This window comes from Sciurus vulgaris, assembly GCF_902686455.1.
Source record: "Sciurus vulgaris genome assembly, chromosome: 14".
Taxonomy (NCBI): Eukaryota; Metazoa; Chordata; class Mammalia; order Rodentia; family Sciuridae; genus Sciurus; species Sciurus vulgaris.
In genome coordinates, this window is record NC_136475.1 from 16039507 (window position 1) to 16051933 (window position 12427).

General features: G+C 39.5%; 1 protein-coding gene across 1 annotated transcript in view; it reads right to left on the reverse strand.

The window, feature by feature from the left end:
* The window catches only part of SLC9A4 (solute carrier family 9 member A4), a 66276-nt gene that overhangs the window by 19813 nt on the left and 34036 nt on the right, over window positions 1-12427 (reverse strand). The window contains exons 4-8 of the mRNA XM_079110360.1: window positions 11335-11552; window positions 8479-8681; window positions 7572-7658; window positions 4414-4484; window positions 2533-2694 (exon numbers count right to left, since the gene is read on the reverse strand). Coding sequence (XP_078966486.1) covers window positions 2533-2694; window positions 4414-4484; window positions 7572-7658; window positions 8479-8681; window positions 11335-11552 — 741 coding nt within the window. The remainder of the gene's footprint in view (window positions 1-2532; window positions 2695-4413; window positions 4485-7571; window positions 7659-8478; window positions 8682-11334; window positions 11553-12427) is intronic.

A 12427-nucleotide genomic window follows, 5' to 3' on the forward strand; every position in this document is an offset into this window, starting at 1 on the left:
GATTCTCATTTGAGATAAGTACCCCTACATTCCTAGACCAAGTGCTCATATAAATGGAGAGCAAGCCAACAGAGTAAGTTGCTAATGGCCCAGCCGCCTGGAGCTAGCTGTCCAGCCCTCCTCCACTGCTGCATTAACTCCAGTTCATCCTTCAGTGAGCAGGTCACATTCCAGGAGACCAGCATGCTCACCTCTCCTCTCACATACTGACATAGCTCCCTATAGTTGTAATAGCACATTATGCAATTTAAAAAAAAAAAAAATTAATATCATGACCCTGCTAGAGTATGATTTTCACAACAGCAGGATCTAAGTCTGCTTTCACCATGCATGGTACACACTAGGTACCTAATGAGCAGCACTGGAGCTCAGGTACAAAATGTAAAGAGGAACCAGTCATTCAGTAAGGTTTCAATGTGGTATTTTAGAAAATGCAAAAAAAAAAAAAAAAAAAAAAAAAAAAAAAAATCTTGGATGAATAAATTATCAACATTATAAATGCAAACAGGATCAGAGTTCCTTATTTTTTCCTGTTGCCTCTGGCTCCACGCAGGCTCAGTCCAGCATTGCCAATAAATATTTGTTAGCACATTCCCCTTTTAGTATCAGAAGTTTCCTTAAAGTCATGTAATGAGCAGCGCAAAACAAACAAGCCACAAGAACAATCTCACTAAGAAATAAGGCAGAAAGCTTTCTGTTTATACTGCTATCCTCAGGGAATCTAGATTTTTCTCAGGCAGTGTTATAAAGGAAGTGGTGTTTCTGATTCATTAGCAGGTAGGGGAGGAAAGTGTTGTCTGAGAAATCACACTCAAACTTCAGTGAGGGCTATATGGCTCCCTATTCTTAGCTTTCCTCTCAACTGGCTTTTCTAGTGTGAGAATGTCATTGAGCTCATGATCAAGTGTTTCATCTGCTGAAGACAAGACGGAGGGGTTAGTGTCCCTTTCTCTAAATATATGAAGTGATTAATTTTCCCAATTCATAAATCCTTCCTTGGAAGAAAACTGGACATCTTTGGGAGGTAAATTAATTCGTGGGACATTGAAGGAGCTCTTGTTAAATATCACAGAGTTAAAACAACTTTTGAAAACATCTAACCAACTGTTGGGTCAATTGGTTAGCAGATGGTCCAAGAGAAACACCTTGTTTCAAAAAACTCATCCTGTAATGATGGGTTTATATGCAGGGACCACGTTTGCCCACACCCTGTCTCCACGTCAGCCGCCTACGGTCCTCTTTCACTAGGAAGCCAGCCAGCTACCTGCTCCTGTTCCAGGCCAGTCTCACAGTCTCACACTGACCTTTGCCTTAAGACACATCTGCAAACACAGCTTTCTCTTTAAATAGCCCATTGATCATCACACCTCTTTGATACCACCACTCAGTCCTATGTGGTTTGGATGAGTGTCCACCCAAAGGCCAGGGTGGTGATAAAAGGAGAGCCCTGGGAACTTTCAAAAGGCGGAGTCTGATGAGAAGTTTTTAGGTCATTGAGGATGTGGCCTCAAAGGGGTTTGTGGGACCACAGTTTCTTCTTTTCTCTGTTCACTGTTATGAGCTGTGAGCACTCACTTTGACATGCTATAGTCTGTTGCCCTCTCCAGAGGTCCAAACTAATGCAGCTACCAGACCTAGGCCTTGAACCTCCTGAGCTGTGAGCCAAAATGAACCTCTTTACTTCGTAAGTAACTTGTGTCAGGTATTTCACTGTAGTAACACAAAGCTGATAGATATATCCCCAAATCCAAGTTGGCAAATCAGAAAGGCAACTTGTCTTTCCTCATGTAGGAGAGGTAGATAAATGAATTATGGGGAGAAAAACACAATGGTAGGAAGGGCAGAATCAAATGAATGGGGTTGAAAGATAGAGACTTCTGGTCAAGAGGGAAAAGAGAAAATCTTATACTGCCATTCTAAAAATGTAATTGCTCCCTCTCAAAGGAAAGTATCATATAACTATAAGGAGGCAAATTTTGCTAGAAAGTAATTTTTCTCAAAAACTAAGTGAAATATATTGAGCCTGGACCAAACCACAAAATGCCAAGATTTCCATCTTAGTTTTGTAGTTTGTCCTTACTGATATGGTTTGGGTCAGCATCCCCAAAAACCTACGTCTTAAAGGATTCGTCTCCAGGCCATAGTGCTATTAGGAGGTTTGAAACCTTTGAGAAGTGAGGTATTCAGATCATGGGGGTTATGGCCTTGAAGGGGATACTGGAACCCCAGCCATTACCTCTTCCTCTCTTTCAAGTCTCTACCATGAGGTAAATAATCTGGCCATACTCTGCTGCCATTTTGCCACAGGTCCAAAAGAAATTTAGTCAATCATTCATAGACTGAAACCTCCAAAACCTTTTCTCTTCATAAGCTAAGTTATCTTGGGTACTTGTTACAGTTACAGAAAGCTGACTAACACACTCATCTTTCTGCCTCTTCCCTCTGGTATCACTTTTAAAATGGAACCATGAGTTAGTGCCCCCTAGAACTCTGACAATTAATGCCTAGATCAAAAAAACAGATATGACTTACTGATTGGATATGGAAAAAGCTGTAGAACTTAGAATCCCAGTCTCTACCATCTCAATAGCTTGTTTCATTTCCAGCTTCTTGTACAAAGAAACGATGCTTGATTTGGGCAGGTTCTTTCGGATTAGGATTTTCCGCAAATATCTATGATCAAACTTTTTGAACCTAAAAATGAAACATTTTGGAAATCTTTAATCTCTATGTATTGTCCAAGTACACAGTTTTCTTAAAACAAACTACTGCTTAACTTTATGCTGAGAAACATCAGTGCCTGGAATTCATCGCGCTGGAACACTTTAAAAAAAAAAAAAAAAAAGAACAATTCATAGTATTTGTGCATTTTTTAAATAAAGGAAGAATGGCTGGTTGCCCTGAATACATTGAAAATCAACTCAACAAAAAAAGGACAAGCCACACAATTAGGCAAAAAGTGTGCCTAAGAGATGCGGGGGAGGCTTGGCTTCAATTGTAAGAGAAGAAATGAGGGGCTGAGGCTTTTGGACAAGTGTTCCACTCTAATGGCTCCTAAGAGCAGCTGCTGCACTTACAGTAACACTGGCCTTTTCAGCCAGAACGCATTGAGTTTAAATGGCCCGGTAGTTACAGTAGTTTTGCCCCCATTATGTTGCAGATCATTTTGAATCTTGACAATTAAGGGGGAGGAAAAAAAATCCCACATACGTCCCAACAGTCTGCATGTTGGAGACTCTGAAATGGCTAGATATTAATGGAAGCTAACTATTGTGAGTAACCCCTGGCCAACCCGTTCTGAGTGCCTGTGGCGCCTTTGGGGTGGCCCATTTGTTTGGAGTTGATATTTGCGACATTTTCCATCAATTCACATTCGCAGAGAAGTTTGCTGCTTTATTTCTTATTTTATTTTTTATTTTTGGAGGGCAGCGTAACTGCCCCAGCTGCTGGCTTATTATCTGGTGATGGGTTTCCTGATCTGGGAGGAAGGTGGACTCCATCAGTTAAGTCTCCTCCAGGTGTGGTGGGCTGACTTCCTGAGCTTGGGGATCTGTTTGGCTCAGACCATGGCACCTCTTGCTCTAACAGGGTCACTGCCTTGACCTTCTAGTTTTTTGCCCTTTTCCACAAGAGGCTATACTTCGTGTTAGTTCTTTAATCCACTGTGATCAGCTCCCCCGCCTTCATGACCCATCTGACATTCTTTCTGCTGAGCCCACCTTGACCTTCTAAGTTCAACTCCAGGGGCTGCTGTGGTCCCACCCCACTGGCCTCTGCATCTCTTGATATGCTGAGTGGTTCCTTGGTGCTCTCCATTTCCTGGCTCACTCCTGCTTCCCTCCCAGCCTCCCAGGCCACATCCTTTGTTTTCCTTACTAACCCCAAATAATCAGGAGTCCTCAGCCCTTGTCTTTCATCAGCATCCCCTTTACACACTTAAAATAATCTCACACATGCCCACAACTTTAGCTACCAATGACTCACAACTTAAAAGTCCACAATCTTTCTTCTTTAGACTACATCTGGAAAAAGAATGAGTTCCTAAGTGTGAGGTATGGCAGAAGAATTTCCACCACCATGGAGGAACTTCTGCCCCAGGATCCCTAATGGTACAGCAGACTCCCTTCACAGCCTCAGGAAGCCAGTCATTCCATGCCTCGGCTGCTTTTATCTGGGGGAATCTTGTCCTTGTTTTAAACTTCAACTTTTCTAATCTCCATTCATAGGTAGTAGTGATTCTCTCAAGCAACCTAAACTCAGTTTACAGCCTCTTTCAGCAGACATCTCATTTCTAGGCTGGACATATCCAAGACTTCCAAAGGCTTCTAGGATGGAATGGCTCCTTTATCTTCCTGATCCCCTTCCAAATTTCCCAAGGATCCTTTGTCAGTACTGAAACCATGAGTGCCTTACTTGTCTCTCACTTGGTAGTGGCTCCACTGCCCACACACATCTTCAATTCCAGCCTTCAAGTGATCCATCAGCTGCCAAAGCCAAGACAGAAGAAAATGACTTTTGGTGAAACGCAAACTCTAAAAGACACACGGGGAAAGCTAATACACTTTGGAAACTGGAGGAGGCTTTAATTTCCTGAAGCATATCCTCTTTCTTCCTCTCTATTCAAATAATGAAAATATGCCAGGCCTTTCATATACGCCAAATGAGTTTCATGTTTGAAAGACTCTGTAGATAAGCTCCTTGATAATTCACTTAGTATGCAATGAAAACAGGGTAACTGGCATTTGCTTTGGATAATACTTACCTAGAATGATCTGGGAAGTTTCTCATTACTGAAAATATGTAGATGCAAAGTCTAATAATTAACTGTTACTTTTAATTCCATTGCCAGAAAAAGAACATACTAGTATCCAATTTATATAGCTTCTCAAAATACAATTCTTCAGATACTCTCTTACAATAACATATATTAAGACAATTTACCTATATTTCCCATTTTTTAATCTATGTATTTACACTTCAACATTCAAGTCACTTATACTATATTTGCTTCATCCACAATTGTTTACAGAATTTAGGAGAAAATGCAAACTTAAAATAATTACAAATTAATCTCTAAATAATTTAAATTATAAATCACTGGAGTCTATGCTGGTTTCTGACATTTTATTTTTGAAAAACAAATTAAAATTCTAAATTATTCTTTAAATACTTAATTGACAAACTGCCTGTGGATAACGATAACTTTTTTGAGAAAAAAAATAACTGAATAACTGATAAAGGAGTGATATATCCAGGTTCTACTGATTTAGGTGTATTGCCTTATTTCTCAAAGTAATGAATCCAAATAGAGAAAGATACAAAAAAAAAAAAAAAATCTACAGTAAGGTTAAGGCACTACGTATTTCAAAACACTTTCTATCACTTTAAATCTTTTCAAATGACCTTGAAAATTTTGGTTTTCATTTCCTGGAATTTAAATTACTCTAGTTCCTCAAGTAATTTTTGCTATTACGAAACTCAGTGTTGATTTAGGAAGATGTCATTTATTTTTCCTCCATAGAATTGTGACCCTTCAGAGACAGAAGAATTGTGGTAGATATTCAGCCCAATCATCCCCTGAAAGCTTGCATCTCCTGAACAGCAAGCGTGCCAAGCACTCCCAATTGCTGGTATGCACATCCATTGCCCCACAGGGCATAACAACCAAGAAATGATTTCAGAATTTTCTTTAATAAACGAGCTAAAGCATCTCCCTCTCTCTGTGTGTATCTTCCCTACATTAATTCTCAATTCCAGGAGCCATACAGAATGTCATTCTCTTGGCATTGTGTTGAACTCAAATAGGTAGAAACCAGATTGAGTGCATCTTTATCTTCGCCTGAATGGAGTCCCATCAAAAACTTGTGCTAAGTCACATTTGTAATCTTTGTACTTTCCCCCATTAAATGTCTAAAAAACAACAACAGAGGATCCCATATATTCCTAGGGAACAATTATTTTAGAAGTAAGACAATTTTGAACATTAGTCACTATGAGAGTTCTTCTAAAGTATAAAATTGAGTAGGCAAGTCCCCAATTATTTAACCAAAACCAAATCTAGATGTTGTTGTGAGTCTGTAGATGTGATTAAAGTTCATAACCAATTGTCCTTAAGCAAGGAAGATAATTTGAGATGATTTCAGTGGCTTGATTTGGTCAATTGAGAGGTCTTTACAACACAGTTGAGGTTTCCCAAATGAGATAGTTTGCTTATGGATGCCACAAATTTTAGCCTTTCCACCTTGGTCTGTCCTATGGATTTGAGCTTGTTAACCTGCTCCAACGAGAATAACCAATTCCTTGAACAAATCTTTTCATATTTCTCCTACTGGTTCTCCTTTTGTGTTGGACCTTGAGGAAACATCACCAGCTTGAAGTGAAAGGGAGAAAGAAGGAGTAGAATGAAAGAAGACTGTTGGAGTCCACAATCCTATAGGCAAGAAACTGGCCAATGAAACCACTCAGCTGGGAAGGTATGCTACCTTTACATAACGGAAGTATGGTTCAGAGGCTAGAGTGAGAACCAGAGGGTAAAGAATCTAAGAATATTATTTCCAGGCCTTGAAACCAAATAGAATTTGCTCAGAAGGACTTGGCAATTTGCTCGGGATCCATGACTCCATTTTCACTTCCATTTTCCCCCCTATTGAAAAGGAGTGTCAATTCCTGTTATCCAGTGACTGTCCTTCCAGTATAATTAGGGAAGAGACAGCTTGTTTCTTGACTGTCACAGGTTGAGGTGAAACTGTGCCTTAAGTTGGATTTTATCAAGAGTCCCTGATATAGATGATTGAGATGACAATACCTGGGACTTTTGAACTGATGTGATTTAGATAAGACACGGACTTGGAGTTGATGCTATAATGGATCTAGATTTCCATGGTACTTGAAGAGACTGAATGTATTTTGCAGGTGGGAACAGATACAAATTTTGGAGGGACAGAGAGCAGAACGTAGTAGGCAGAATAATGGCCTCCCAAAGATGTTTGTATCTTAATCTTTGAGACCTGTGAATATGTTGGTTTATATGCAAAGGAGAACTTAGATGACCAGTGGACTTAAGGTTGCTAATCCACTGACCTTAAGATAGAGAAAACATTCAGGATTATCCATGTGGGCCCAATGCTATCACAGTGTGGAGGAGGAAGGCAGGAGAACCAGCAGTGCCGCATGAGAGATACCTAATCCTGGCTTTGTGGATGGACGTGGCCACTAGTCAAGGACCACAGAAAGCATCTAGCAGCTAGAAGATGCAAGAAAACAGATTCTCCCCCAGAGCCTCCAGAAAGGAAATACAGCCCCACCACATCTTGATTTCAACCCCTTTCAAACATCGACATCCATAACACCAAGAAAATACATTTGTGTTGTTTAAAGCTGTTAAGCTTGTGTTGATTCTCTCTAGCAATAATAGGAAACTAGTAGGGTCACTTTTAATGCAGGGAAGGAGGAAAGAGGCTCCAAGTCTAGTGACATGTACCCAAGTTTCATCACATCTCTAGAACATTCTCATAGGCAACAAATGGGAAACATCTTATGAACTCATTAGTTATTATAAAAAGATAACTTACACGGGTATGAAGCTCTTCATTGATGGATTCTTTTTTATTGGTCTTTCTGACATCCAGGTACCTGACCAGAGGACCAATTGTGATGCCCTAGATCATAAACAATGAAATGAAGAGTTGTGCTGAGATGAAGACCATCACTACAGACAACATACTCATTATGAAAACTATTGCAATGACCCCTTGGTATGTGTTTGTTTTTAACTTTTCCTGAATATGTGCTTCAATGTTTACTTTAGTTCTTAATTCTTTTGGGGGTGGTGGTGAGTAAGAGAAGAATGGAGGAACTTTGGAGTACGTACAGGGAAATGAGAGGGGGGAGGGGGCAGGGGTATGAAAGATGGCGGACTGAGACAGACATCATTACCCTGTGTATATGCATGATTATACCAATGGTGTGAATCTACATCGTGCACAACCATAGAAACGAAGTTGTACCACATTTGTGTACAATGAATCAAAATGCAGTCTGTATAAATAAAAAAATAAGAAATAAAAACTTATAAATCATCCAAAAAAAGAAAAATTCATATTATCTGTATTTTCATAAAGAACTTGATTTCATCCCTTAAAATAACATTTCATTAGCTCATTGAGAGCTGATGCCAACAAAAAAGAAAAACTTTTGCTCTCTAGTGACAATTGGAATCTTCTTTTCAGAGATATATAGTAGAGTAGCTCTTCACCTGTTCTCCAGGGATATTTTCTTAATGTGTTGTGTTGATGAAAAGGCATCACATTTGAGAATTTAGTGGCCGACCATGAACATGACCTATACATTCTTGGGAATCTTGTTTGGGTATTGAACAGAGATCTAACCAGATAAATTCCCTTTATCTGTAGTTTTAAAATTAAATACATAGTCCTGAGGAGATCTATTTATTTTTAAACATTGAAGAAATCTACCAACCTGAACGAATGCAGTAAAATATATAACTACTAGCGTAGCAGTGACAAATAGTTTCTTCCTAGGAAAAAGAGACAGAGGAAGCAGAAATGCTAGTGAAAAACTTCCAGCTCCTCGAACACCACTGTAGAAAATTATGCACTGGTCCTTGATGGAGAAGGGGAAAGTCCGAAACTGGTTACTGACATAGAAGAGGGTAAATACGCCTGGAAAGGGGGAGATACATATTAGAGCAGGGGCCACGAGCGGGTGGGGATCAAGCGCAGGTGAGCAGAGGCTGAGGTCTCCCTGTCTGCCCTCCAACAAGGCAACCTGATTCCAGCACACCCAAGGACGCCCATTCCAAATGGAACCCTCTGGAAGCCCTTCCCTTGTTGACTGGTGAGACAGTGGTGCCTCAACTTGGAAGTCTATTCTGATGACTTCCTGGCATGTGTGCTGTGCACATGTGTGTTTAAAATAATAGAATCTTGATTTTCTTTTTGCACAAAGTGGTGTTTCTAAGCTATATTCATAAAGATTGCTATGCCTTTCAAACTTAGTTAAAGCAAGGATGTTATTTGGAAAATCAATATTTTTTATCTCATATTCTCACTGGGTTCCCAAAAGAGGTCTGGGATTCCAATGTGAGAAAGCTCTCTGCTTTCTAGTGACCGGGGCCTCTAAAGTTGAACTGAATGTTTTATGGCTGGCTCTGCTTGTTTTGGGGGTTGAATGCAAATAAGTGAGAAGGCTCCCAAGGGCTGGGGCTGGGGACTCTTTTGCCAGAGTTTCTTAAGCTGAAGTTGAAGGGTAGGGCAGCGTGGAAGTATTCTCTACCACACTGATTCTCCCTCCCCATGTGTCCCACAGGACTTAGCCACCACCAATGTGCTGGTTCCTCATAGAAAAGGTCCCTCCATGAAAGCTGTCACTGATGAAAGGAGAGGCTGCATTTCAGTGGAATGAGTCTCTCCACATACTCATGGACTTCCAACCACACAGACTTTACAGACTTCCCAGCCTCTATTAAGGCACATTGGGTAGTAAAAAGGACAGCAGAATTCAAAGTTTTTCCTTTTGTTTGGTTTGTCCTGGTTTTTCTACATGCCAGTCATGTGAACTTGGGCAAACTTCTTGTTCATTTCCTGCCCTCAGAATCCTCATAAAATGGTATGGTACTTGCGTATTCTCCTGGATACTTTTAGTCAACTCTAGATCATTTATGATACCTAATAAAATACTATATCAATAGTTGCTATACTCTATTATTTAGGGAATGATGACTAGAAAAAAAATCTGTACATGTTGGGTGCAGGAAGGTGTTTCTTTTTCTAAGACTTTTCATCTGTGATTGGTTGAATCCATAGATGCAGAACAAATTAATAGAGGGCGCCAGTCTTCACCTTAGAAGACAGACAAAAAGACTAAACAAACTTAATATCCATAAATCACATAAAATAAGGCCTTGCATTTCTAAGCCTTCAAGAGCATTATAATCCGTCATAATACTATTATTAGCAATGATGAGTCAGGATGGAAAGAGAATAGGCCATGAGTGGGAGAAGTGGATTCTGGACACCTGCTCGACTGTCAATCACTGGGATGTGGTCAAGGTGGTCCCTCTATTAGTGGTGGCTCCATCAGTTCTCTCAGTTATAAGATTACGGAGTCACGTGAGATGGTCAACTAAGGGTCAATGATGTTGATATATCCACAATATTAATCTTCACCTGTGTTTTTTTTCTTTTTCTTATTGGCTGGGATGAAGCTCCATAATGTTACTTTTCTTGACATTCACGCTATTTCCCTGTAGATTGGTGGAATATTGGAACTGAAAGACATCTAAAACTTTTTGTGGTGGAGGAAGATTTTTGAATAGATGAATGTCTGCCCAAGTTCAAATGACTTGTTAACAACCATGACAGGATTTGATTTCAGATTTTAAAGGTGTACAGTGTCTCTTGAATTGTTTTTCCACTAAGGACCCTGTAGGCATATATATTCCACTCTTTTTATGAATATTTTAATAATTCTGCCCTCTTATTCTTTCCTAGATCCTAAAATTCATCCTAAGTTAATCTGAAATTGACACATTCAATGTAAGTTCTCAGTCACTTCTCATTTCTCCTTGAGTAATTGATTTTAAAAGATTAATCAAAGTCATTAGAAAATACGCTTCTAACACAAATATTGTACTTCAGTACCTAATATATTTTTTCTGGTTCCTAAAATATAAATGTACAAAATAAATTAGCAGTCATGAATCTCAGTTTCAAAAATTATGCATACTTTACAAGGTGGGGGGGTCATTTACAATTATAGTTGTCCTTACTAATTAAGATTGAGCTCTTTTTAAAATAAAGATTCACTTCCTGGCCCTTTGTTTGCTATACACCTGTGCCCTAAACCCTCAAATTAGTTGTGCTATTTAGAGGAATATGTAAGTGTATTTCCCTTACACAAAATTGAGATCTCACTTATCCTGTAACAAATGTGTAAATACCCACAGTTTATAATCTTTATCTGATTTAAGGTGCAAGAGGGTAAAAATTGGCAAAGAAGTGAAGTGCAAGGGATACATTTACTGAGCTATATTTAAATGTGTAGATGTAAAAGTTCAGTCTTCAATTAAAAGAGAAAATATTCTCTGCTTCCTCGTAGCTTCCGTGCAGAACCTTATCTGCCAGCCACTAATAACTTGGAGCTGATGGACGGAGCAAACAGAAAACATTCCTGGTCACTACACAGTGCCAACACTCCCCTAACCAGTAAAACCAGTCAGCATCAACTCACTGCTTACATTTTTATATTGCAGAAAGGAATAAGGGAACTAAAAAACAAGCTGGGTAGGAGTCTTGGGTCCCTGCTGTCTCTTACTGATGGCTCTCCAGATCTGGCAGAAGAGCAGAGTGAAACAGATGAAGGCCCAGTTCCACTCATGGTTCTTCCCAATGGTGGACACGCCCATGAAGATGAAGATCAAGGTCTCACTGACGCTGCTCAGCATCTTCATGAAATACTTGATGGTCGTGTAAGATGTCTGGGACACATTTTCTTCCACATACTTTTTCATTGTCACCGCACAGGCTGTGATTCTACAATGGGAGCAGAATTTCAAAGAGAAGCAACAAGTTTTACTCTTCCACAAAATATCCTCCTCATTGGCAAAGCCATAGATACACGAAGCAAGTCTTTATCCAGAAAGAGCACCCCCTCTGCTCCCCTTCTCTGCCTACAGATCGTCCACACATTTTCTCTCTTTCCCTCTCCCTAAGGAGAAAATGAGTGTGGTAGAGAAAGTGGATATGGAGTGGCTTTCACATAAGAAAATGGCAGGCAACTCACACCAGCAAATCAGGAGCAGAACATTTCTCTACCTTTCCTCCCTCATTGATAGTTTTGTCAGTCCCAACCCTCACTGTCTGCTTTATTCTTCCTTAAACCAAAATAAATCCACTTCCGTTTGTTAGAATAATTTAGGAAGACCCTGATTTCTTCCACCTAAACAAATGTCCTCCAAATATGTGATGGACTACTCTTTTGTTTCAAATGCTTCTGTTCTACAGTCATTTAGCAAGTATGGGGAAATGAAAGAACTTTGCTTTGTCTTGATGGTTTTGGTTATTTTTAGGGTGAGAAAAGGATAAATGCTTAGAGTCTATTTTTTATATTTACTTGATAGAGGTGTTCTTACACAATAAAATTAAATATCTCTGCCTGAAGCATTGGATATGAGGACAATGTCACAGAGAAAAACACATGATCAATTTTAATGAGCCAAATTGAGACAACTCAGTCTAAGAACAACATATCAAGTTCACAAGGACATGAAGATAAACATCTCAAAAATGTCTTCTTTAGAACAAAGAAATCTGTATTTCCAGTCTTATCCCATCTGCATAATTTCATTCCACACTGAAGCGTCGTGGAACTATGGCGTGATTTGAAAGGAACCGCAGAAAGTAGAGGC